At 51.2% G+C, this 26,398-nt stretch overlaps 1 protein-coding gene across 1 annotated transcript in view; it reads left to right on the plus strand.

The window, feature by feature from the left end:
• LOC120829560 (metabotropic glutamate receptor 7) overlaps window positions 1-26,398 on the plus strand; it is a 48,072-nt gene that overhangs the window by 5,468 nt on the left and 16,206 nt on the right. Inside the window, 5 exon segments of the mRNA XM_040193770.2 lie at window positions 14,733-14,949; window positions 19,689-19,824; window positions 20,207-20,361; window positions 23,682-23,819; window positions 25,263-25,463. Of these exon segments, the coding sequence (XP_040049704.2) occupies window positions 14,733-14,949; window positions 19,689-19,824; window positions 20,207-20,361; window positions 23,682-23,819; window positions 25,263-25,463 (847 nt within the window).

The following is a 26,398-nucleotide window of genomic DNA, read 5'->3' on the forward strand; positions in this document are numbered from 1 at the left end:
ATCAGACTTATGGCCCGATCGCAACGTAATTGACAGAGTGAAATCTACTCAAAACAACATGGGCGGGGCTACCCAGCATCAGCTGTGTGTGTGTGTGTGTGTGTTAGCTGATAAATACACACTTTGTCATTGATTACATTATAGTCCTTTTTATCCCTTTCCCCGCTCTAATGGACAACAGAACAGAAACAGTAACAGGAACGAGGATGCAAACAGTCGATACGAACTCGGGGAGAAGTCAATCCCACCTGCGCTCCCAAACCGCCGTCTCGCCGCCTCCCGAGTTCAGCGACGTTGAACTAAGCGGAGGAGTCGAGATCCATTGCTGCGAATTTCGGCGCGAAGACCGTCGTGAAACTGGGCTGCGGGGGGGCGTGAAGTGATCCGGTGCGACAGGGCGGCGCTCAGAGTCTGAGAGGCGGTGGCGAAGCGATTACACGCGAGGATTTCACAATTATTTCCTCATGTGAGTTGAAGAATGGGAGTCGGTGACTGCTAATTGTTTTCGGGGCGTGAATTGCACTCTGGGAACATTCCTACCACACGGATGTTTCAGATTCCCGGCCTATCGGCCCACTGTGTGGAGGACCGGGGTCAGGGGTCAGGTTTAGTGAAGCAGGTGTTATTCATTCTATTAATGCTGCATCGGTTGTTCACACACAAACACTGCGCGGCGTGAACAACCGATGCAGCATTAACAGAATAAATCAAATATCCTCGTGTCAAACAAGTTGTCATTGCGGCTGACGTGAGGTCATCAGGTCAGCAGCCCCCCCCACTCCGGGGGGAGAATACGGGAAACCGCGCACGGCTGATATTAAGGTCTCGTCTATTCCCACAGCGCTTTGGGGGATGGTGCACTTTATTATTCGGCGGCATAATGGCGTTCTGTATGAATAAATGTTTTCCAATGAAAAGCCGGCGGGTACGTTCTTGTGCCGTTCTTTTCGTGCCGTTTTCCCGTTCGCTCGTAGCCGCTGATGTGACGAGGTGGCATCCTGCTTTCGTTGCAGCGGTATTTGGGTCGGCTCGACCGTCGCTGCAGCTCGACTCTCCCGGTCCGATTATCACCCCCGTTTTCTCCCACCGCCCGGGAGGCTCGGGGGGGGCACCTGCTTAAGAGCTTAGCTGTGCTCACATTGAGGTCACACCAGCGCTCCTTCAAACTTTATTGTCGGTGTGACTTTAAAATGTGAGGAGAATAGCGGCCTTATACCCGGCCGGTGGTTTTTCTGCCCTTTATCTGGCGAGCAGAAGGAGCCAGAGAAGAGGAAGCCCCATTACGTCCGATCCTCTTACGGGGGATGAGTGGAGGAGCGTGAGGAGGTCTCTGCTGGCCGGCCTCTCGCTCAGGATCCTCCTCCGAGAAGAAGAAGAAAAAAGGGTCACAGAATGGGCTGTGGGCTGACAGGCATTATAAGAGGGCTAATTGTGGTTTTTGCTTAGATGTTTCAGCACACGCAGCATTCTGGGCAGAACCTGAATTCGGCCGAAGCGGACTTCTAAATACCGAGGCTGTTTGCAGGATAGAAAGACTTTCTGCGAGCACAACGCGTCTGCAAAGATCAGTAAGAAATGTGCCTTTTAAAATCTGTTTGCAGCTCCTCAAATCCGGCTGAACGAGCTGAGTGAATTCGTTAAAAGGCCTCCTGCGAGCGCTGCCTGCGTGGGTCTCGTCCTTTCTGAAACGACGATTTCTTTGGCTGTGGTTCTTCTCAGTCTTCTCAGATCTGTGCTTTGTTCGCCGCTTCATCTCATTATTCTCAACACTTTCCCACCCGGCTCTGAGATCAGGTGGCACCTCAGAATTGATATTGCAGGCCGATCCGTCGGGGAGAATCTCCTCGCTTTATGCAAAAGATGCATAAATCTTAAGCGAAGGGGGGAGGACACGGGAGCCGACGAGACATTGAGTCCTCAGTGGTGCGTGAGGCTCTGCTTGGTGCTGAATGCTAACACCTGCACGCTAACAATGCTAATGCACGCTGCCGATGCTATCACCTGCACGTTAACGATGCTAACACCTGCACACTAACGATGCTAATGGACGCTAACGATGCTAACACATGCATGCTAACGATGCTAATGCACGCTGACGATGCTAGCACCTGCACGTTAACGATGCTAACACATGCACGCTAACAATACTAATGCATGCTGCCGATGCTGTCACCTGCACGTTAACGATGCTAACACATGCACGCTAACGATGTTAATGCACGCTAACACATGCATGCTAATGCACGCTGACGATGCTAACACCTGCACGCTAACGATGCTAATGCACGCTGACGCGCTCACAGTGGCGATGTGAGCGTGCTGATGTTTATGAGGGTTCTTCCTGCTCCCAGCCGGGGTTTCAAACGGAAGTTGATTAGGGAGAATCGCTATTCTTTAGCTAAATAAAAGCGGCAACAACAAACAAAAATGCATTGCAATTTAAATTGCACAGCGTTGAAAATCGTACATAAGTGAAAGCAGCATAATAAAAAGAATTTCACGCATATAGTACTCAAAAAATGGTCACGTACTGGTCAATTGAATTATTATTTTACTGTTTTAACTAGTCAAGCTAATATCTAAGACCTCATAGGACAAAATAAATCGTATCCCGTAAATGTTTTGTGTGTTATACCTCAATTAGTAAAGCAACTAAAATCGTGAGTAAAAAGGTCAATATGTCCCTCCTGAAGGTGGGGTTGAATTAAGTAGCATGAAAGGAAGGTGTGGCTCTAAGAATTCTGAAATACAGTACGAGTAGCAATCGGGGTAAATTTATTACCATGGCTATTTTAAACCTTGCAAAATTAGGCCATGTCTCCGTGTGCGTGTCTCTGTGTGTACTGTTGCATCTCAGGGATGTTTTCTCTCACACTATCCACAATAATCTGTCACCAGGATTCATTTCTTGCCCTTCAGTGTTGTTATTACAGCAGGGCCCGGGGGGGGGGCTCACAACACAGTAAAATATGACCATTATCTCAGCCGGCGCTGCGTGGACCTTTAACGGGAGACTAATTCATTAGAGTGCAGCGTTGGGCCTTCGGGTTGTTTCGCTCAAATACCTGTTGATTTTTTACCGTGAAAATGAAAGAGCGGAACTCGTGTTTCATTCGCTCCGACTTCATTCTGTCCATGTTTCCCTGGAGATGTTCTTTTCTTCTCCTCCTCCTCCTCCGGCTGGCTCTGCAGCGGCGTGTTACTTCTGTTTGAACAAACTCATGTGGCTCTTTTTGGCCTTAAAAAAGAAGAGGTGCACTGTGCCGCCACGGCACGAATGAGAAATTAGTCGTCAGGGAAACTGTCTCCAGACGCCGATCCCGTGGGACTCCACGTGCTCTCTGAAACGCCCGCGTGCGACAGCCACATAGATTTTTGAGGGGGGGGGGCTAAATCACCACTGATGTTCTGCAAATTAGAGAAGCTCTTTCTCTTCAAATTGTGTTGCTTAAAGCGCGATTGACGAGCTGAGGGAGGCTGACGAGACGTGGCTTCTTTTTAACGGCCTTTATCAGTGCTCGCATGTGGCCCTCGACCGGCCCCACGGGATCAACAGCGTGTAGATCTGTCAGCAGGTTATGCACGGAGCTGTCAGCCACTCCTCCTGGAGGTCAAAGGCCAGACGTGCTGGGGGCCCCCGGGAGACCACCTGCACGTCGAACATCATCCGCCCGCCACCGCACACGACATGAGGCTCAGGAGGGATGAGCGGGGGGGGGGGGGGGGGAGGGGTAGTGGTTAGCGGCGGCGTGGTCGTTGTGGTCGGTAGCAGTCTCCAGAGAGTGCGCGTTGAGCCACAGGGTGGTGGGGGGGGGGGGGGGTTAGAGCAGCTTCGCCACACTAGCCTCCGCTAAAATACTTTGGTTAGTAATTCCATTTCATAGAAGGAGGTACACAATAACCCGATAATGAAGGGGGGGGTTCTGTGGTTTCACTCTCTCCCGGGGAACCAGTAGGCGTTAGGATTTAGGCCCATAAAGCACACTGGGTGGGCCTTCTATTGGTATTTTTTGGCTAAAACGTGCGCTCGTAAACACGCAGATGTTTCCTCTGCCTGCGCGATCACAGGAGGGTGGAGGAGGCGACGGAGCAGCAGACGGGTAAAATAAATGGACCCTATTTACACACTCGCCTTCTAAGGACTTTGAATGGAAAATGAAACGTGTTTTGGGCCATTTCGTTATTGGCAGTTTGCAAATCGTCTACATATTATTTAATACATCTGTCGTCATTGATCAATCCTCACCTGTTTTGTTCAGTTGTTCAGTTGTTCATTTGATCATCATTGTACGATCAAATTCAGTCAGGACTCGGGACCTCACCCCCCAAAGCGAACAGCGGATTCAAGGCAATGTCCTGCTCAGTAGTGAACGCGTGTGTGTGTGTGTGTGTGTGTGTGTGTGTGTGTTGGAGTGGCGCTCTCACCGCTCGAGCATTTTCTCCAGTTTCCTGTTCACAGTTGGAAACACATCGCACCTTTTTCCTTCGGGGAAACCCTCCGCAGCGGTTTTCGTGCCGTTTGAATGTGCTCACATGCAGGTGAAATAAAGAGCTAAACAAACAGGAGCCACTTGAATCTCCCACTCGGCTGGTCGCGGCACAAGTGCCTCCGAGTGGCGTGAGAGTCCCACCGCGGCGGCGATGTTGGAGCCATCTGCAGCCCGCCGACGCTCGTGTGCGGAGGTTTAGAGCCGCACTCGCCTCGCATACCAAATGCTTCATGTTTCTTGATTGTGGTTTGGGAGTCGGCCTCTGATTCTCCCCGTCAGCGCGCAGCCTTCTCGCTCTCTGTCCCCAAGGAAGTTGGGTGAAGTGTGCGCGTCGCATCGCCCGTAGATCTCCTCGGCTCCATTAGTCCGGACACTCGCTCCGTGGATGAGTGTGTTTACTCTGGGGGGCCGTCGGCATGTTGATCGGCACGCTGCACAAGAAGAAGCAGCAGCAGCAGCAGCTCGTCTTCCTCTCTGAGGGAACAATGGTCCATTGTTCTGTCTGTGCAGCGGAGATGTTCAGCTGCCCTCCGTCATGCACTACACCTGCCGCTCAGCGCAGAGAGGGGGGGCCGGGTCACGGATCTATACAGGGGGACGCACACAGGTCTTATAAGGTTTTCCTGAAGGTTTTTCAATTATACAACAGCTGCCTTTCAGCGGCCTCCCGCTAACGATCACTGTGTAATGTTACACTGTGGGGGGGTGTGCAGGTAAAGAGCAGGTTGATTTGGAGAATCCGCACTAACGTGACTCCGCGTGTCGGACTCGGTGCTCATTTCCAATGAAAGGACCGACGTCCTCGTTGGTATCAGATTCCATCTCTGCCAATGGATCTCCCTAAACGCGCAAACCGGTCCTTCGATGCGGCTTCGCGAGTCCCCTCGCGTCTCACGTCATACTCTACCCGTGTGATTTGCTGTGACGTAAAGATGTTTGTGCTGAACAGGCTGAAGAAGTGCGTGAGGCTGTCAAATTACTGGGAAATGTTGACGTGACGGCGGCACGCGGGGGCCGTAAAGTCCTCACTGCGGCCATTGGGATCATCCTCTGTGGGCCACGAATGTTGAATTAAGTATACTTGATATTCCAAATATCAAATCTATCCATATCAAATCAAAATTCCATGGCAGATCGCAAATAATTATTAAATATTTACCAAAACAAATGTCACACCGCTTAAAAAAACAAGCCACAGCGCTGCGTACGAGTCGGCACTAAAACTAACCGGGAGCAAATGTTCCCACCTCGAGTGGCCAAGTCTCTAAAAAGGCTGCAGAATATTACCCATTCGCCGGCAACATCGGATCCGATTGAGAAGAACTGGCTTTGCAGGAGGGGGGGGGGGGGGGGACCAATCGGATCCTCCGGGCTGCAGGTGGTTAATGCGAGCGAAGGAGGCCAAATGTGTGTGTGAAGCCTTGGAGGAAGGTCTTCCTCTGCAGCCAAACAATAAAACTCATTTGACGGTGAAATGCCGAACCTGGAAGACTTATCTTCTTCTTTTATAAACCGCGCTCAAGGTTGTCTTTTAAATTGCTTTTACTTTCGGCTTTATGCTCCGGCTTGGCCTCCTTGTAGTTGTGTGCAGCTTTGTTTTCAGTGTTTTATCCGTTTGTGTATTTTATTCCTTTGTCTGTTCATCCTTTTTTATTTTAACTACCTTCCTTCCGAATGCGCTTCCTTTTGTTTCTATGAAGATTTGTGGTCGTGCCAGCTTAGTAAAGCCACGCTTGATGTGATCGGGGCACCTCATTAATCGCTAATTTCCCGCCGCCTAAGAATATCGGCCAATCACGGCGCGGCTCGGAGCGCTGCCTGGGACGCTCGTTGGGAGGCGCAGGCGTCGCTGACGCGATGCTGTGATCTCGGGCAAGGTTGGGCCGATGTGTCTTTTTGTAATCCTTTTGGTAATCACGCCGGCCCGCTGCAGACTTGAGGAGCTGGCAGAGAGGGGAGATGAGATGGAGCCCACGTTTGCCATCAGGGGAGAAATGGGCTCGGCCATGATGCTCGCTGGAGTCTGAGGAGAGAACGGCACAGAAAGCGATGTGCAGGGAGGCCGTGGGGGGAGGCGAGGGGGGTGTAGTACAGAAGCGAGTCATTGGGATGCGGGTCAGAGTGGTGCAGGTGCGCGGCTGACAATGTGTCAGGCCGTGCAAGCTGCAGGTGTAGGCGGGGAGGGAGGGAGGGAGGCAGGGAGAGAGGGCGGGGGGGGGGCAGAGGAACAACAACACGCAGCTCCGCTCGGTGAGTAATATCTAAGAGCCAGATTAGGACGGCGCCGCGTAACGAGGCCGAGCAGAGATGCACGATTCTTGTGCAAGAAAATGGTTGTTTTCCCTCCGTCCTGAGGCAGCGTCGGGTTATTCCCACTTCATATTTCTCTGGGAAAATAACGAGGTTATCACGCGGGCTGTAAGAGAACACACTAAAAAGAATAATAGCCGCGTCCAGTGCACTTTGCAGCCGGGGGAAAAAAGGAAATCAATACAGCCATCTGTAACGTGAGAGCATGTGGATACAAAGGAATACACATGATGACACTTAGTCATAAAACCCGCAGGCCGTGTTTCATTCTGTCGCCGTGGAGGCTGCGGGGCTTCGCTTTGTGCCGGAGACAAAGTCAAAGACACTTTTTGACACCGCGGCTTGGAAACAATCGTCTGTTCAAAATGTCTGTGGAGGTCGAGTCGTTTGGGAGCTCGTGCAAAAAACCACAGCGCACCGTGCGTTGCGGTGGGCTTCGCTCTGCCCCCCTCGCCGATGACTTTGAGAGCTATTTGGTGTTTGCGAGAAGACCAGTTTCTTTGAAACACCGGTGCAGTTGAAATAGCGGTCTGTTTCCCAGATGGAGAAGAAACGAGGTCGGCCAGGTTGCCTTTGTGAGCCGTCCACGCTCTCCTCCCACGCCTCGCCTCGACTCTCCTGGTCAAATATCGGATTGGTGAGTCATGCGCGGCCTCCGTACCCGCGGAGAAACGCGCCGCTCGTCTTAAAATACACGGCGGCAGGGCGGCCGTGCCGGAGACCGGGGGACCGGGGGGAATCGGCTGGGGAAAAAGGCAGAGAGGGGCGAAGTGGGCGGGAAGAAGGAGACGGTGTGGAAGGTCGCGATGGATGAAGGATTGTGAAAGCCTCACTTTCTGTCACGTAACACGGAGCCCAGTGCAGCGCCAGACTGCTTAAACGGTGTTCAGCTGAGGTCCTTCTAGAACAACTGGCTCGGAGGGCGGTGGAGAGACGTGGTGGGAGTACGATGTGAGGACCGTGGAGGAGAGAGAATTCAAGACAACGAAGTATCCTTTCTCCTCCCAGAGACATCTAATGATTCCTAAAAGCCCCGGGATGGAAAGATACCTCCAGGATGTTAATCTAATCCAGCAGCGGAAACATTTAAAAAAGACAAAAGATGGACGCTATGATTGGCCAGTCTGCCCTCGAGGGGCGGGGCTTAGCGACGCGTAGTTGCTCCCTGGGTTCTATATATATATTTGCCCTTTTTACAGCAGACTTAAGCGGGAAGTTGTGACGGATGCTCCAACGAGAGGTCTTTGACAACTCGGCATTTTTTAGGTTGAGGCAGCTTCACTCTGGGATGATAATAGATTATGGTTCCAAATAATGAAAAATAATCCTAACCCTATCCTTACAGATGGTTTCTGAGTAATTTCGAATTTATGCATCAACTGACCTTGTGTATGTGAAAGGCGTCATGACGCCTATGAGAAATATGACGACTCTGCAGTTTTCCTCCTTCAAATGATTCTTCTTGTATTTCCGGGCCCACAACGTCACACATAAACCTTCTGTACTCTACTAGTTCGGCACGAAGCCGCCGAGGGACGAGGTTAGCGGCCAGCTGGTGAACATAGCGAGCGTTGAGGAGCCGCGAGGCTCCACCCACTCGCTCCGGAAAGCTTCGGGGATCGGGTGTGGGAAGAGACCTGCCTGGCTAATCCGCTCATCAGGGAGATGAACAGTCAGGTGATCAGAAGGGAGCGGGAGGAGGTTCTGATGTCTGCCGTGACTCATCTACCATGAAAACATGCGGTTGTTCCAAAGACTTTGTGTCCTGCGGCTCCAGCTGAAGAACCCCGAGGAGGAGATGGTGGGGACCCAAGCTGGAGCTAAAAGAGTTCATAATAGTCACGCATCGCTCCGTCTGGATAAATGCTTCTCATTTGAAAGAAAAAGCAGAATTAGCAGGATTGACGTCGCCAAAAACCTTATCTGCGCGATAAAAAGTTTACGACCCGGGCTTGAGATGACAAAGTCGAGGTGGGTGGAGGCGACTGACTATGGACAGATTGTGTCGGCTCCGGATGGGGGGGGGGGGGGGACTGGCAAGAACAGGACCTCTCTAGGCAGGAAGTGTCTGCTGATCATCTGTGTGGGAGACAGATGACAGGGAGGGAGGAGGGGGGGGGTGTGCACAGGAAGATAAGACCCCCCCTCCCCCCGTCCCTCTCCCTCCCTCCCTCCCTCCCTCACCCCCATGGGGCGCCGAACAGCGGAGCGAGGCTGAAAGTCACAGGTTGTGTGTGTGTGTCGTGGGGGGGGGGCGACGGAACGCTGCTCCCTGTGAGTGAGGGACACAGATGGGCAGGAAGGGAGGCGGAGAGAGTGACAGGGAGAGGGAAGGAAAGCTGTCACCCCCCAACCCCCCCCCCCCCGTCCTCCTCGGCTGTGCCGGCCGGGCCCTGCTCTGGCGGAGAGAGATTACCAAAGCCCGGCCTGAGGATGCATGTCTGGACACGGTCATTACCTTCTGCCCTGCGAACAAATGGCCCCCCAGTCTGGATACGGACCAAAGCCCGTCCCTCCGTCCCTCCGTCTGTCTGTCTGTCTGTCTCCCCCCCCCCCCCGTGTGTCTCCACCCTCGGCCGCATTGCGTCCACAGGCCCGTTCGTCCCGCGACATTGTTTCCTCCAGAGGGGACGAAATACTTCTTCTTTCTTCTTCTGTGGGCAGATTTTTACTCACGAGTGGCGTTGTGTAGTTTTTCATTTGCGTTTCAAAATGTCCCGTTGGCACGTCCGCGGTATCACACTCGCTGTGTGTGCGTCACAAGGACACTCCATGCGTTGGCGTCCGGCCACGGGCGGCACGGGGGTTGGAGTCGAGCCTGTCGGTGCTGGCCGGCGTTTCCTCCCGTCGCCGTGGAGATGGTTACAAACAGCCGAGCAGCCGGATGCGGAGACACACCGGGTGTCTAAACCAGCGGCATTTACAGAAAAGACAAAATGTTGTATTTGTTTGCCGTGGAGACGTCCGGTCTTCCCCTTCACACGACCCGTCGGCTTTCCTCCCCTCTGCAAACACCGCCGCCTCTCACCGCCCCCCCCCCCCCCCCGGCGCCGCCGAGCCGCGGCGTGTGCTGAAATGCGGCGTAAAGGCCACGGCTCTCTAATTAACTTCACCTGGCATTCCCACTTATCGCCAACGAGTCTCGACCCCGACGCAACCTCGCTTAGTCGCCTCTCCTCTTCAACACCCGCCGTTGAGATTCGTATTCCATCCCCTCCCCTTCTACCCCCCCCTCGCCCGACACGCCGCCCCTCCCGCTTTCTTCTCCATTCTTTCTTTCGACTTCTTTTTCTTCAGGGCGGCCGCAGTGGTAAATCGATAAAAGAGTGTCCCCCCCATAACAGACCTCTGTGTTTTCCTTTCATCGATCCTGTCGGCCCAGATGCATCCAAGAGCAAGCAGGGCGATTACCGTCAGCTACCCCCCCCTCCCCCGGCCCCCCGCCCCCCTCCTGATGTGCACAGCCGATGACAGGTGCCAGGCATCAACTTTGGGTAATTGTGATCGTGGAAAGGGGGCATCGTTAATCATCCTCTCTCCCTGCGGCCCGGAGCTGCCCGCTGTGGTCGTTCTCCCCTCAGTTCACCTCGTTGCCACGGGGGGGGGGGGGGGGCAAAGAACACGTCGCCGTGGGTTACGTCATCTCTCAGTGTCGTCGGGAGAAACGCAAAGGGGAAAGAGTCAAGTTCGTTTGCAGATGAAGGATTGGGAGAAAATAAAGCTAATTATTGACTCTAAAATGTTGATTAAATATCCATTTTCCGCGCCTCGTTATCTCGGCATGATGAAGAAATTCGAGTCCATCGCAATTAGTCGCAACGAAGACAAATGACTAACTTGGATTCCACTTTATTTGTAGGCCAGGGACGAAAATACCGAGCTGGTAGATTCAGCGTGTGAGTTATGCGGGTTCGGTCCTCACACCTCGACATTTAATCAACCCGCTCAGCCCTTCTGTTGCCTCCCGTGTAATAAGGAGTTGAGTGTGGGACAATGGAGGAGGACGGACGTCTCCTTCTTAAATGGTTCTCTGCGGCAAAAAGAACGGAAGAAAAAGGCTCCAGAGAGACCCAACGTTGCCGGCTGGGGGTTCAACCAACCAACAACACCTTCTGGCTGCGCCGCATTCCAGCAGCAGCCATGTTGGAAACACGTCGCCCGTCAAACGCTTCCAGTGGCCGCTTCGCCTCGTGGGAAGAGGAGTCTTTTTAAATGCAAATCGCAGCCCGCTGTTGCTTTTCCATTACGCCGCCGCGCCCCCTCTTTGACCCACCGCACTCGATTTGGGCGGCCGTGAAGTGATTTAACGCGTGGCAACCGCAGCGCCGTCCCGCCTGTGAATTTGCATCGCTGATTTTGTATTCGCTGGGTTTGTGGTTAGGCGGCGGCGGCGGCGCGGGGGGGGGCTTCCTCTGGCCGACATATTGAGTCGTTTTAAACCCTCCTCAATTTGTCAGCTTTGTGCGGATGACCCCTTTCAGGTTGTGGGTCACAGCTATAACTCTCACTGCGTGAGACGGAGCAACCCCATCAGCGCGGCGCTGTGTCCTCATTCCCGTGTTTCCCCAGCGTCCGGCTGCTTTTTGATCAATGGATGGCATTCATGCGGCGCTCAAATTAGGCCGTGTGAAGAGGCTCGGCGCTGGCTGGAACATCGGCATGAAGCACGTCTCTGCCTGTGCGTCCGCCCCGGCTAACGGGAGGTCGGCGGTGTGATCCGAGACGGGGGATTGCAGTTTCTAAACTCTGCACACAGCTGTCGGCGAGGTGTTTAGGTCTCGAGCAGGCAGCATCGTGAACAACCTCCTACCAGGGCTCTTCATCCAGCTCCTGGGTTTTGATGCATTCTCTGTAGCGACCACCAGGGGGCGACTCCTCTGGTCCTATGGACGTCAATGAGAAAATGACTGCTTCTCTTTTGATTTCCCCGCCCAGTAAACAAGTCTTCAATACAGCATGAGGTCCATTTAAGGGTCAAAAAGGCCACAAAGCATGGGATGTTTTAGGGCGGGGCTACATGCTGATTGACAGGTTGCTACCACGGTAAGTTATATGTGTTTTTGTCTTAAAAGTAAAAACTAGAACATTAGTAAAGAGTGACTCCTTGGCCTCTTAAGAACTCCATTGATTCGGTCAGTTTGAATGCTGGTTCGGGTTGATGGTGCGTCTCACTTTTACCTTGATAGGGATCATTAAGTCTGCTTCATTTAATAAATGATGCAGCATGCAGATATTAGTTGCTTGAATGCTCCTTCTTGACTTTGGATCCAGTAGTTTGATTAAAAAAGAAGAAGAAATGAACTGTCGGTCGCTTCCCTTTCTCCGCGAAACAAACAGCTCTGGACAGATTTGATGAAAACAGCGGCTTTCAACCACATCTCACTGTCTTCCTCGGCGGAGGGAAGCGGCACAGCTCTCCTCGTAATGGATCAAAGCGCGGAGCGCTGTAACACTTTGTCTTTGATCGAAGACTTGAAAGCGGAGGAAAAGATGCAGTCGGAAGCTGGTTTCCTTCGTGCTCATTCCCACGTTTCACCTTTGTATTCCGGGTTTGGGAGCAGGAGTTTGCCCCTCTGCTGGTAGGACGGCTCACGGTACCTCGTGGGCTCAAGAAGTACAAACACGGAGTTCGGATGCGGTGGTTTCGTTCACCTCGTGTTCAGCACGTTTCCTGCATCCTGCAGCGATGAATCTGAAGTCATTCAGCAACATGTCGCTGCATGTGAGCTATGGATTTAGTTTGCTTTGTATTTCGGTGTTTTAGATTCATGTAAGGTTTTGTAAACATGATATTAACTTGATTCCATATATTGAGATTAACAAAGCATTTATTTTGGTCAAAATGAGTAATTCAATCATGTTTATGTTTTTTGGGGGCAAAAATGATTTATTATTATTTGGCATGTCATTAATGGTAATATATATGTCGTTTTAAGAATCATTTATATGACTGTCTACTTAAAAGACAGATTGATTCCACATTTAAAGGCACAGTTTCTAAACGCTAGTCCACCGATGGAGCATTTTAGTGCTTTCACATTATTTATATTGCACTTCGACCCGCTTTATGGTCAAAAAGAGATGAAGATCTAACTTTTTACAATGCGGGACCAGGTTTAATACCTGCACGTGCTGCTGGTTGGTGCAGACAGACGCAGTTCTCACCAGGAGGCCGTGTGTTCACGGCCGTGCTGCTGGTTCATAAAAAAAAAAAAACACTGCAGCGGGTCTTCATTGATATGTTGGGAGCAGAAAGTGACAGCACAGCACGTTGCCCAGGTAACGGAGCCAATATAGGCTCCGTACAATGTAGCGTTACGTAATGTGAGCACACTCGGTTGAGGCGTAATCTGAAATATATGAAAAATGCATCGCTCGTTTGTTTAGCAGAGTATCATCTGAGGGAAGCGGGTTTTCAGTCAGACAGGGTTTAATAATTAATGGGACAAATATCTTTATTTATGTGGGACATCCATGTGAAGGCAAACCCACATGTCACATAATATCTACGAGAGAACATTTTAACGGCATCTTATTCGTGTCGTCGCTGTTGTTTGTGTAAATGACAGCTTAGACTTCCCGGGCCTGATGCAACGTGGCGGCCTGTTACCACAGTGGGAGGAAACCAGTTTGTGTTGCCATTAAAGGACTGGTTTGTTATTTTATGAAATAGTTATTTGCTTCAGATGGGGAGATTAATTTCTTTATGTTCAATATTAGATCATAGCCATCGACCAGTCAGCTTCATTTGGGACAGAGATGCATCTTTTTAGCCAATTAAAGCAAACCAGCTGCTTTGACTAGTTTAGTATTTATCGTACTAAATAAGTTTTATTGATCTTCCCGTCTCTGCAAACAAAGCGAATGAGCGTATTTCCCAACATGTCAATCTCCTTTCCGCTCAAAATATCCGTGACCATCTCCCTGTGTCAGCGAGCTGCTGCAGATATCTGAGACACTCAGCGTGGTTACATGGATTCAAATAACTGGCTCAGTCGGACTGAAATCCAATGATCCGTTTCATGTAAACACCTTTTGTCCGACTACGATGCGACTAACACGCCTGGATAACTCCATCCGATCCGGTTGGTAGTTCGACTATCGCGGCACGGGAATCGGATGAGGAACTGGACTTTTTGATAGCGTCATTCGCATTCGCTGTGCTCCTGTTAGCATCACGCACAGATAGTAGAGGGACGTAGCTTCACCTCGCTCTCCGCTCGCCATCTTTCTCCTGATGTTGTTGTTGGTGGTCGTGGTGAAGCGGAAATGGCTGCATCACAACTAGTTGTAATGAAAACAGCGCCACCTATCGTATCGGATATGACGATATGCTTTCGGCCAATGATTCGATTCATTCACTGCCATGAATATCGGGATAATAGCACCTCCCCCCGAAAGAGAGCAAAGTCCCACTAAGCAAAGATTACAATTATACCACCATGTAAACACTCTGACAGATTCTGCCTCCATCGGATTTACCCACATTCCACCAGCCGCTGCCCCAAAGAAACGCTTCAGTCTGAGTTACAGAAATATGGTTTGTCTAAAACTGACTTATTTTTCCCCCCTTTCTTCCAGCTGAGCCCCATTCTATGTTTTCTTGAGGCTCACTTTGTTTCGGTCGCGTATAAAAACCCAGTTCTGGCTTCTTTACCCTGTCTGCTGTGCAGCCGACCGGCGCCGAAGCTTTGAGAGATTTGTCTGTTTGCCCGCAGACAAAAGTGAGAAGAAAACGACTTCGTGCGACACAAAGTCCACGCAGAGCGCCGGGCGGTTTCCCCCTCGTTTAGCACGCCGACGGAAAAGAGTAAAACAGAACGGAGTAAAACGGGGAGTGATTTCAAAACTTTAAGGCAACGCTGCACCAGAATGCCAGTGAACGTTCTGTTCTCTCCCCACCCCTCCTCCCCCCCACCGCCCCCCTCCCAGATCCCGCAGGTCAGCTACGCCTCGACGGCCCCGGAGCTGAGCGACGACCGGCGCTACGACTTCTTCTCGCGGGTGGTGCCTCCGGACTCGTTCCAGGCCCAGGCCATGGTGGACATCATCCGGGCCCTGGGCTGGACCTACGTCTCCACCGTGGCCTCGGAGGGCAGCTACGGGGAGAAGGGGGTGGAGGCCTTCACGCAGCTCTCCAAAGAAGCAGGTGAGGGAAAGGTGACCGGTGAGCAGAATTAAAAACGTTTTTTCTTTATTCCAGGGATTTAACCGTAAACCGCTTCGCTAGAGCAAAAACACTTCTTCGCATCTCCAACTCATTGCAGAAGGTGGTATGAGCGGATGAATTATTGATCGCTGTGGCAAACCGTGCTTCAGCTCCCCAGCGGATTGTGGAGAGTTACTGGAAATGCAGCCGGAGAAACGCCTCGTAGACCAACACCTCACTGCGGCCAGTCGGCCTCTTATTTCTCAATGTTTATTACTTTTAGTTTTAGAGAAGAAGCCTTCTGTCCCTAAACCGTGAGATTAAACAGAGAGCGCTGAACCGCCTAATGGGCTCGAATCAGGCCGTTAGGATCAGTCTCGTTAGCTAGATGCGCTAATGTAACGCTGATGATGATTGCTTAGAGTGGCGCACAATCCTCTCTCAGGTTGGGCTGCGAAATGCTTTGAATTTGGGCTTTTACGAGGTGATAATAAGGGCGAAACTCTTTGCATTCAGAGGAGCTGCTGCTGCTGCTGCTGCTTTGTAAGCAGGCTCCAAATTGAAATGCTCCACTCACCTGCTTCATTTCTTTCTCCTCCGCCCCCGATGCTGCGGTCGGCATGTGGCGGTACATGTGAATCAGCGGGAGGCGCCCGGTCGGTGCGGCCCGGCCCGGCTGTCCGTGTCAAATCATGTGGTTGACAATCTGCGGCGTCCCCTGCGAGACGAGGACGGGGAATGACACGGATTCACGACACGGAATTCACGACTGTTGCCCACGGCGACGGGAGCCCGGCGCTTTGCGGCTTCTCACCTCGACCTTGTGCGGATCCCGATCCGGATCGGTGTCTGATGGCGCGCAGGAAAGGCCTCTGTGGGCCCCGTGGGATATCTAATGATATCTGATGATATCTGATGATATCTGATGATATCTGATGACATCCCACAGGCTCCGATCAGACGTCCAGCGAGCATGAATATTTCATCCGCGTGCAGCGCGTCCAGTGTGATCATTAAAGCTCCAGGAAGCTGTTTGTGGTTTTGTGATTTGCATCGACAGAGAGGGAGAAAGTATCTCGCGTAGAAAACACATCTGGGAAGTTTCCACTCATCTTTGGATAAACACAGTTTCCTCTGGCTGCGTTCTCTCGCATCCGTTTCCCACTGATGTTTCTGGGGGGGGTTCTCATGCAAAGAGCAGCAAAGCCATCGCTGTAATGATCGTTGAACTGCCACACGACGAGTATGAATTATACGCCATTGTTGCTGTTGACTCATCCTATTACTGCCGAGCTGCAGTTCACTATGCGGTATTTTAAATTCACACGCAAACAGGAATTATTTCCTCTAAAGAAAAAGCCTCCAGTACCCGAGGCGTCTTATCTTTAATAAACACATTAATTATGTAATGGCATCACTGTACATTCCCAGGAAACCCATCCGAGCAGCCCCTGGTTCTGCACCAGAACAGACTGGATTGGATTGAATAAAACGCAACCCCCCCCCCCACAGTGAATATGGAAAGAATACACAAAGAAACCGTCAGAACAACAAGAGCAGCATCTCTGGCCGGATGTTGTAGCTGATCCGTGAGGCCTTGAGACTCGCAGTGAAATGTCAGACGCATTAGTCGCATTCTCGCTTCCCAACTTGCAGGCGAGAGCAGTGCAGCGGGCTAATGCAATACGGCCCCCCCCCCCCCCATTACCCGAGCCGAGGCCCGAGTGATGGCCGGCCGCTATCGATCTCTCCTGGCTTGTCTTTTTTTCCCTCTCGCGTCTCGCTACACTTTCTCTGGTTCCCATCGTGCAGCATCGTGCGGGCGGGGGCTTCAGATCAATCAGGTTTCATTTATTTCGCCTCTTTGTCCGTCTGGAGGCAGCGAAGGAGTCCAGCTTTTTGCTTTTGAAGGGTGAAAACCTCTTAGAAATCATCGCCGTGGAATTGATTACAGCTAAGTTACCTTCTTAGATCTAGTGTGAGCTGTGCGGGGGGGGGCGGGGGGGAGGGTACTATTATTTAGCAGTAGGACCGAGGAGGAAGCGGCGTCAAATAGAACACAGTTCTTCTGCGTGACCTTTGGACATCGCCGAGGCGAGGGCGGAGTGGGGGGGGTACACAGATGTGGAAAATGAATGTCAAAACCATGTGATAAGTATAATTATGGACCCCCCTCCTCCCCCTCCCCCCCGGAGTTCTGGGCCTGGCGGGTGTTCGGCGGGCGGGCGAGGGAGGTGGGAGGTGGGGGGGTCGAATCCATCAAGGGCCTCTAATTTAAAAGGATTTGTATTTCACCAGGCAAAATGGCAGAGCTGGATCGGTGGCCCCGGCGTGCGGCCCGGGAGCGGAGGGGCGCAGAGGATGAATAATTGAGGCGGTTAATGCGGCGCGTGACCTACGGCTCTAAAGAGATAAGCGGGGAACTTCCACGGGCCTGACGAATGGAGCCGTCGCCATCATTTCATCATCATTTGACACGTGGATGGAGAGTGGAGCAGAGGGCTCACCCTGCACCTAGCTTGGATGTTTTAGGGTCAGGGGTCAGTTTGATAAAGTGCGTCACTCGCCGGCTGCAGCGCTCCTACGTTTCTTATCTGGCTGCTCGCAAGAAAAGCCCAAAAAAGAGTTTATAGCTGGTCGGGCTCATTGGAGCTAATGGCGGGAGAACGTTCCCGGGGTTTCTCTGGGCCGTGCAGGGAGGAGGCGCAGTGCGGCGGGACGAGGGAGGACGGAGCACCGAGTCGAAGAGGCGAGGGAGAGGAGTCATTTCACACAGGAGGAAGAGTGGACGAGACTCTCAGCCAGGACGACGGCACATAAACGCCCTTCTGACTCATTCACGAGGATTCATGAACCGATCCGAAGCTCCAGTAATAAAAAGACAGCAGTGATAAATTCATTTTTCCTTTTCTTTTAATTGGAACATTTTTCTAACGCTCCTTCCTTGTGAAATCCTCTCTTGACTGAAGTCGGAGAAAAAGCCTCTTTTTTTTTTTTTCCACAGAGCCTGAACTGAAGCGTCTCGCCCATCACTCTGCTCCTCTGAACCTTCTCTTTGAGTCGATCACTCTTCTCAAGTCCAACCACGGCCCTCCGGTGACGTGGGGGGGGGGGGGCGTTCCCTCCCGCAGCGCTCTGGGAGTGAAGATACGGTGCTTTTGTTCCCCCCCCCCCGATTCACGGACGGTGTGACTGACGGACCAGCTGCTCTGCCGTGTTTCAATAAGTGAAGCGATCGGCTTTGTGCTGCTGGGGGGGGGGGGGTCCGTTCGCATGCTTCTTCTGTCCTGCGGTCTGGTTGTTTTCTCCTGTCATACGGCTCTTATCCCATTCGAACCCTTCACGCAACGCGGGTTTTCCCCTTTTTATTATTGGTAATGAATATTTGAGACTCAAGTTCAGAGAGTTTTTCTCTTTTCTCTGGATTTAATGAAAGCGAGACACCCACCTGCAGACATGACCCCCCCCCCCATCCTCCCCCCGGTGCCACCAATACGCTAGAATCAGATGTCTGACGGCGCTGAAGTTCCCTCAAACAGAAACCCAGAAGACCCTGAAGGCGTTCAGGCTGGAATCCACCGGAACCTCCTCTCTGGGACGGATGAGGCCGAGCGCGCTGCACTACCCCAACAGGGTGCCACGAGCCCTTGAGCAGCAGCTCGGCCGCTTGTCGGATCTCCATGTTTGCGCTTAGTCCACTTAGTGAGGATAACAGCAGCCACCCCGCAGGTCCTTTTTGCTCCTACTAAATGTCCCCCCCGTTCCGTCTGCTGATACTTGGAGGAAAAGAGAAGAAAAACAACAGCCCCAGATAGTCTGGAGGAGGTTCAGCGTTTCCCATTTTCCCGTCTTTTGCCTTTTGAAAAGCTACCGTGACTGGAGATGTTTGATCTAACAGCTGAGAGCTGTTTATAACAGAGTAATGAGCCTGAGGAGACCGGCAATTAGGAGATCCCTTCCATTCCTCCGTCTACTCGGGGAAACTCAAACTGAAAGGTTATTGGGTGGGCTGAGTGGGGGAGATTTTAATTGGTTTGGGTGGAGCTTTGGTGTTGACTCAGCGCCCCCCCCCCCCAACACATCTGTTTATTCAAAGGGCCTCAAAGGTCATCTTGTCCTCCGCACCCGTGATCACCTCACAAGAGCTCAGCAAAACTCCACTCGTCATATTGTCTTTGACAAATAAACAATATCCAGCAGACAAAGTTGACCGCGATCGAGACGCCGAAGCCATCGGCACCCTTCATCCCGCACGGAGCCATTGGCGGTGACCCGGCGGAGCGGGATTGGTTGTCTCTGGTAATATCCTCTTGCTGGTGCTGGCCGTGCTATCCGATTGGCTCAGGCTCTTCAACCAGAGCCGCTTGATCATCTATCATATGAAATCTGTAGCTTTATGTCCCCGTCGGTGTGGATTATTGGGTTTTGTTTCCAGCAAGATGTGTTTGTGACTCTGCGGAGCGACACTTTGTGTTTCTCCCATCAGCGGCTAAATGTAAATACTCCCACTGCGGGAGTCATCAGCGAGACTCCACCAGCGAGCGGGACGACATCGTCGAAATCCCTCTATTGTGTTCAGATGCTTCTCCCCATTTCCATATGGGTGAGATTTGGGTCACCCCCGGCTTTTGTCCGTGTGTGTTTGTACATCCGTGTGTGAGAGTCAGGGACTCGGCGAGATCTTCCCAGAAGCCTCACGCTTTCTTACCCCTCTCTGCCTCTTGTTTTTTTTTTAAAAGGTGGAATCTGCATCGCCCAGTCTCTGAAAATCCCCCACAACCCCAAGCTGGAGGATTACGACAAAGCCGTCCAACAACTGCTGGAGACGCAGCACGCGCGGGCCGTCGTCATCTTCGCCAGCGAGGAAGACATACGGTGAGAAGCGTTGGCGAGCAGCAGCTCCCGCAGACGGTTTTTTTCCGGAGGCGGAGACTCGGGGCCGGCCATGCGCGCGTGCGGGCCCCGGGCCTTCAACGACGCCAACGCGAAACCTCAGATCACGCGGAGCGGCGGAAGGTGGAGTTGTAGCGCTCGCGGAAAAGCGTTCGCGTACGAGAAGCTCGCGCCTTGGAAACGCACGCTCATGTGGAAAGAACCGCCGAGCGGGAGATTAATGGTTGTGGCTCGGTGACTCCCAGCGACTCCTTAAAGCTGCCGGTGCCTTTGTGTAATAGATATTCGATTGCATGCCGCCCCCCCCCCCCCCACCACCCCCTCCCAGAGCAACTCCCTAATTCACACCCGGCCGTCCTTGCAGGGGAGTTCTGAATTCCACCAAGAGGGCCAATCAGGTGGGCCATTTCCTGTGGATTGGATCCGACAGCTGGGGGGCCAAGAGCAGCCCGATCCATCAGCTGGAGGATGTGGCGGTGGGAGCGGTCACTATACTGCCCAAACGCTCCTCCATCGAAGGTACAGACGCACGCACAACACCTCCAGTACTACACAAGAATTAGTGCTGAGTTCAACTCATGCAATTCACTGCAAATAGAAATAAGGTGCTTCATAGTTCGATGCTCGAATTGATGCGCTAACGTGATAACGAAGCGCTAACGTGCTCAGCGCTAATAATAATCTCTCCTTCTGCTCCTATACTTACACTAAAGACCGGGATCTGACCGCTGAGGGGGGGGGCACTAATGGACACGTGGTCATTGTAAATTTGATAAATAAATGTATATGAAGTCAATGTGGGGAGTGAGAAGGCAAACAGCTGCCTGTTAGCATTCAATTAGACTTCTGACCACCTGCCAAATGGTCCTCAAAGATATCTGTAAATAAGTGTAATCGGCTTTGGCTGCGCCGCCGTGTTCACCAAGCCCCGTTGTTCACCATGTCGGCTGCTTGGTGTTGAAGAGGCCGGTTGGATATTGTTAGTCGTTCATTAAGAACAGCTGCCCGGAGCATCTGTAACAGCTGGACCAGTAACGATGCAGGCAGGCGGCTCCCTCCAGGTAGGAGAAGGGAAGCCAATTCTGAAGAGCCTTAAAGCTGCTCCCATAGAAGTCTATGAGAAAATGGCTCTACTTCTCTCTTGATTTATTCCCTCAGTAAACATTGTAAACATGAGTTTCAAGTCTTCTTGTATACAGCATGATGTTCATTTAGTAAGTGATGGTCCATTTAGACGCGAACAGGCCATAAAGCAGCGGATGCTTTAGGGCGGGGCTTACTTTGATTGATACGCCTCTGCTATGGATTTTTCTGTCTGGGAGTTGTTGTTGTTTCTGGTTTGCCTAAAAATGTCTTTGGCTGTACGTAGCTCCACCCTCATGTCACTGAAAAAGTTCCAACTAAAATAGAAGAGACCAGCAACCCAAAACTAAATGCTAGTCAACAGGTCAATGGGTGACGTCATGGTTACTACATCTACTTCTTATTTACAGTATATGATACACAGCATGTGATAAACGGGATGTGATACACAACATGTGATACACAGAATGTGATACACAACATGTGATACACAGCATGTGATACACAACATGTGATACACAGTATATAATATACACACAACATGTGATGCACGGCATGTGATACACGGCATGTGATACACAGTATGTTATACACAGTATGTGATACACAACATGTGGTACACAACATGTGATACACAGTATATAATATACACACAGCATGTGATACACAGTATATAACATATACACAGCATGTGATACACAACATGTGATACACAGTATATAATATACACACAGCATGTGATACACGGCATGTGATACACGGCATGTGATACACGGCATGTGATACACAGTATGTGATACACAGCATGTGATACACAGCATGTGATACACAGTATATAACATACACACAGCATGTGATACACGGCATGTGATACACAGCATGTGATACACAGCATGTGATACACAGTATATAACATACACACAGCATGTGACACACAGCATGTGATACACAACATGTGATACACAGTATATAATATACACACAGCATGTGATACACAGTATATAACATACACACAGCATGTGATACACAGCATGTGATACACAGTATATAATATACACACAGCATGTGATACACAGTATATAACATACACACAGCATGTGATACACAGCATGTGATACACAGCATGTGATACACAGCATGTGATACACAGTATATAATATACACACAGCATGTGATACACAGCATGTGATACACAGTATATAACATACACACAGTATGTGGTACACGGCATGTGATACACAGCATGTGATACACTACATGTGTATATTCAGGCTGTAAAACGATAAACGGTAAAAATGAGCTAGAAGAGACTTGGGTGGTAATTCTCAATGTGTTCATGACTGACCACTCTCACATTACACGGCCATTTGGTGTGTCCCCCCCAGGCCCCCCTCCCTCCTTCTCATCTGTTTCTACTTCAGTTGGCGATTTTTCCACATTTCTCACAATGACTTTCCACAGTCCTCAGAGAACAAATGCGACCTTGTTGTATTTGGCCGCGGGTACATGACCCCCCTAATGTCAGTGTTGACAGATTGGCTGCTCTCTAGATTTGATTACATACTGAAACCAATAAATGAAAACTTTGTCACCATTTTTGCCGTCGGTTCAGAAAAATGATGGTTTTACATATTTGTTTTTAACAAAGGAGACTGTGGAGGAATCTGACGGATGAGTCAGAGAAAAGGCTTTGAATCAAGTTTTTAATTTGAATTTAATCGTTTCTATAAATTTCTGTCATGAAGTCCAAAAGAAATACCATCATCGACTGTATTTTTGTGCTTCGTGCTGCGTTTTTCTGAAAAGTGCCGCTGCACCCACAAGAAAAAGGAGGAGGTCGGCCGTAAAATGTATGAAATAGAATATTCACAGCTCATTTTGCCCTCTGTCACAAATCCAGACAACCACTCAGCATTACAATCAAGCTAAATGTGAAAGTCTGAGTTGCGTGAAGCTTCCTGTAATTAGAGCAGCTCTATCCAGGACAAATGTACACTGTGCAAGGCAGAATATTATTAATCCAACATGCATCATTGATGGTCTCATGAAAGCAAAATCAGCTGAGTCATTCGTCTGCGGTGAGACATTATCACCTCTACCCCCACTCATCTGATGTGACTGGATAACAGACACACGGAGATGCTTTAAGATGTGGAATTCTTATTAATCCTAAGGAACCTGTACGGCAGAAGGTTCAAAAAAGAAGGAAATGCTGCACCGCGGTTAAGTTTGGTCCCAGCTCGGCTCCCTGACCCACATTGGTTTGTAAAGTTGCACAAACAACAGGACAAAATGCAGCAAACAAGCTGTTTTTTCTCCCTTTAAAGTTCTCACTCCTCAAGCGAACGGGCGGCGAACGCCTGTTGAAATAATTGCTACGCGAGAACCGCGTGCCTTCAATCTGTTTCTATTGTTATGGGTTTAATGAAGGGAAGAAAAAGCACCTGCAGGACCTCGCAGCTCGCGGCAACGTGCCGCTTACACTGCCTGCGTTATTTATTATGCATCCTGTTTGGTAATTAATGTCATTTCCTAGATGAAAGGAGCGATTAAAGTTCCACGGGGCTCGAGAGGAAGAGGAACCACCGCGGTCAATTTTTGATGAAGTAGTGCTTTTTTTTTCTTGTGCCCGAGTGTGCTTTGAACCAGCGCGCGGATGTGCGCGCCGCAGATGTGCACGCTGCCCCCCCGGCCCAGGTGTTTCGCTACCGGTCGCTGTCCGGTCTGAACGGGCCTTTCTCCCTCTTCGCTCGCAGGGTTCGACGAATACTTCACCGGCCTCACGCTGGAGAACAACCGCAGGAACGTGTGGTTCGCCGAGTTCTGGGAGGAGAACTTTGACTGCAGGCTCCTCAGCGCCTCCAAGAGGGAGGACACCAGCCGTAAATGCACAGGTACCAACGGGCGAACCCGTGCCCCCCCCCCCGCTGAGAACTCAACCTCATGTTTCACGTTCACCATGCGTCTTAGTCATACTACAGTTGCTCAGTTGCAAGATGTCTTGTAGCTCTTAACACCCACCCTCCCCCCCCCCGTTACCCAGTCACCTTGACAGCTCTGCCGCGTCGTGCCGTGTGTACTAACCTGGGAGCACTTTATTTAGGTTGCAGATTGCAAAGTGACAGAAAGGCGAAGTGAGTACTGCTCCTGCCTCCATTCCGCTTTAATGATGGCGTTGTTAGCGGTGCTGCGCCCTCCGTATTACCTAAACGCCGCCTGTCAGCGGCGTGACAGGCGTCGCGCTGCATTCGTTACCCGCGCGGCGACGGGTGGGGCGATGCCCGCGATGCGGCACGCCGTATTCAGTTTCCCGCTTGCATACGGGATGAGGGCGATGGCAGCGTGACACAGATTGCTGTGCGCTCTCCTTCGTAATCTCCTGTTGGCCGTCTTGCGTCCGCCCCCCGCGGCCCCTCGGTGAACTGCCCCCCCCCGTCTTCCCCCGTCTGCGTATTCTCTTCCTCCCAACAGATTCACCAGCTCAGGGAGAAGTTTGCGGTCCGCGGTCGCCCGTTTGGCCTCCTGTGCCGGGCTCTGGAAGGCGGGGAGGTTCTGCGTGGGCTGAGACGCATGTGAGGTTCTGAGAAATGTCAGCGCAGACTGCTGATGACCTTACTCAGTTTGTGTCCCACGTTCTCCTGTGTGTCCTCTTAGCACCGGCTGGTCCTCCGATGAGCTCCCCATGTGAGACGAGAGCAGCTATCGCCGAGCACAATTCCCTCCGCGCAGCTTTTTCTATTAACTGGGAGCTTGCATGTTGAAATGATGATGATAAGGATGATGATTACGATGATTAGTGTCATTAAAAGTGATACTAGTATTTTCGTGGTTGTAATTTGAACTGCTGCTTTCATCCACCGGGAGAATAGAGAAGCTTGTTCATTTTTTTTTTTCTTTTCGAAAAACAAGAAACCCAGCTGAGCTTTCGACATTACGTATTCCAGCGGAGTCGCAGCAGCGCGCAGTGAAAGGGCAGCGCGCTGCGCCGAGGACATAAAAGAGCAGGAAGCCACCGGAGAAGCGCATGTGAGCAAAGCGAGGCCCCCCCCCCCCGCTCCCGGCAGCCCGTCACTCAGTAATCCGCCGCGGTAATTCAATCCGAGCGTATTTGTCAGCAAATACTTTGTCTCTCAGCTCCGCTTGATATTTTTCCACTTGGGAATTAAATGTGTCTTCTCATATTGCGCCGCCACGTTGTCCCTTTAGGTGTAATTCGTACAAAATCACAATTGAAGTCGGAGGCAGCGAGTGACAAACGGAGCAGGGGGAGATAGCGAGTGCGAAGATGTGATGTCTAACGGCCTCTCCCCCCCCATCCTCCCCCCCCTCCCCCCCAGGCAAGGAGCGCATCGGGACCGAGTCCAAGTACGAGCAGGAAGGGAAGGTGCAGTTTGTGATCGACGCGGTGTACGCCGTGGCCCACGCCCTCCACAGCATGCAGAGGGACCTGTGTCCCGATCACCCCGGCGTCTGTCCACAGATGGAGACGGCCGAGGGGAAGACTCTGCTGAAGTACATCCGAAACGCCAGCTTCAACGGTGAGTGACGCGGCGCGCGGGACGCGCGGGCGAGCGAAGTGAAACCTTTCCTCGCCTCCCGTAGACGTGTACGAGAAAATGACTCTGTGGATTTATTCCCTCAGTAAACATTGTAAACAGGGGTTTATGGTCTCAGTCTTCATGTTCATTTAGTGCATTATGGTCCATTTAGAGTCAAACAGACTATAAAGCAGGGGATGCTTTAAGGGGGGGGGGGGTTGCCTCGTGATTGACAGGTCACTTCTTCCATTCCCTGGCTGCAAAAAACCCAGATGGTAACAGGAATACAGATTGAGAACTGGAGGCTTCAAAGCCACAGTCCACAAACCAATGCGTGACGTTACCATGACTACGGCCACTTGGTATCTCCAGTCTGTGGGTAAAACTATCCGGTTCACATGTTAGTTCACACCGACCAACTGACCCTCCTCAGGAAAAGGGATGTGCAACTTAATGGTTTTCATGCTGAGAATCTGTGAGCTAAACGCTAAAGTTGCCGCTGGTTAGCTTAGCTTAGCACAGTGAATGGAAAACGGAGGGATCACTTAGCGTGGCTCACAAACGAACGCGTGTTAATCTCATGTGTGGAAACAGGTTGAGTTGTTTTTGTGTGGCGGAGCATTTGAGGAGACGTTGCCGGGCGCTACGAGGGGACGCAGTTTGGCACAAAACCTCTGGAGGAACAGCCAGCGTTTTATGATTGGTTTGAAACCAACGCGTTGCTAATTAATTGGAGAGGTGCTGGTACTCGAGGATGAACTGATTACATCGCTGGTGTTCGTGAGGTCGCAGTGACCTTCCCACCCCGTCTCGCCGTAATCCAAGAAATCATTAGCTAATTATCACGTTCAGTATTTATTTGTGAAATTGTCATGAACACTGTGCATCGACATGGATGTAATGTGGATAATTTACCTTTAATCCTCGGATGGAGC

Source organism: Gasterosteus aculeatus, chromosome 2, assembly GCF_964276395.1.
Source record: "Gasterosteus aculeatus chromosome 2, fGasAcu3.hap1.1, whole genome shotgun sequence".
NCBI lineage: Eukaryota > Metazoa > Chordata > Actinopteri > Perciformes > Gasterosteidae > Gasterosteus > Gasterosteus aculeatus.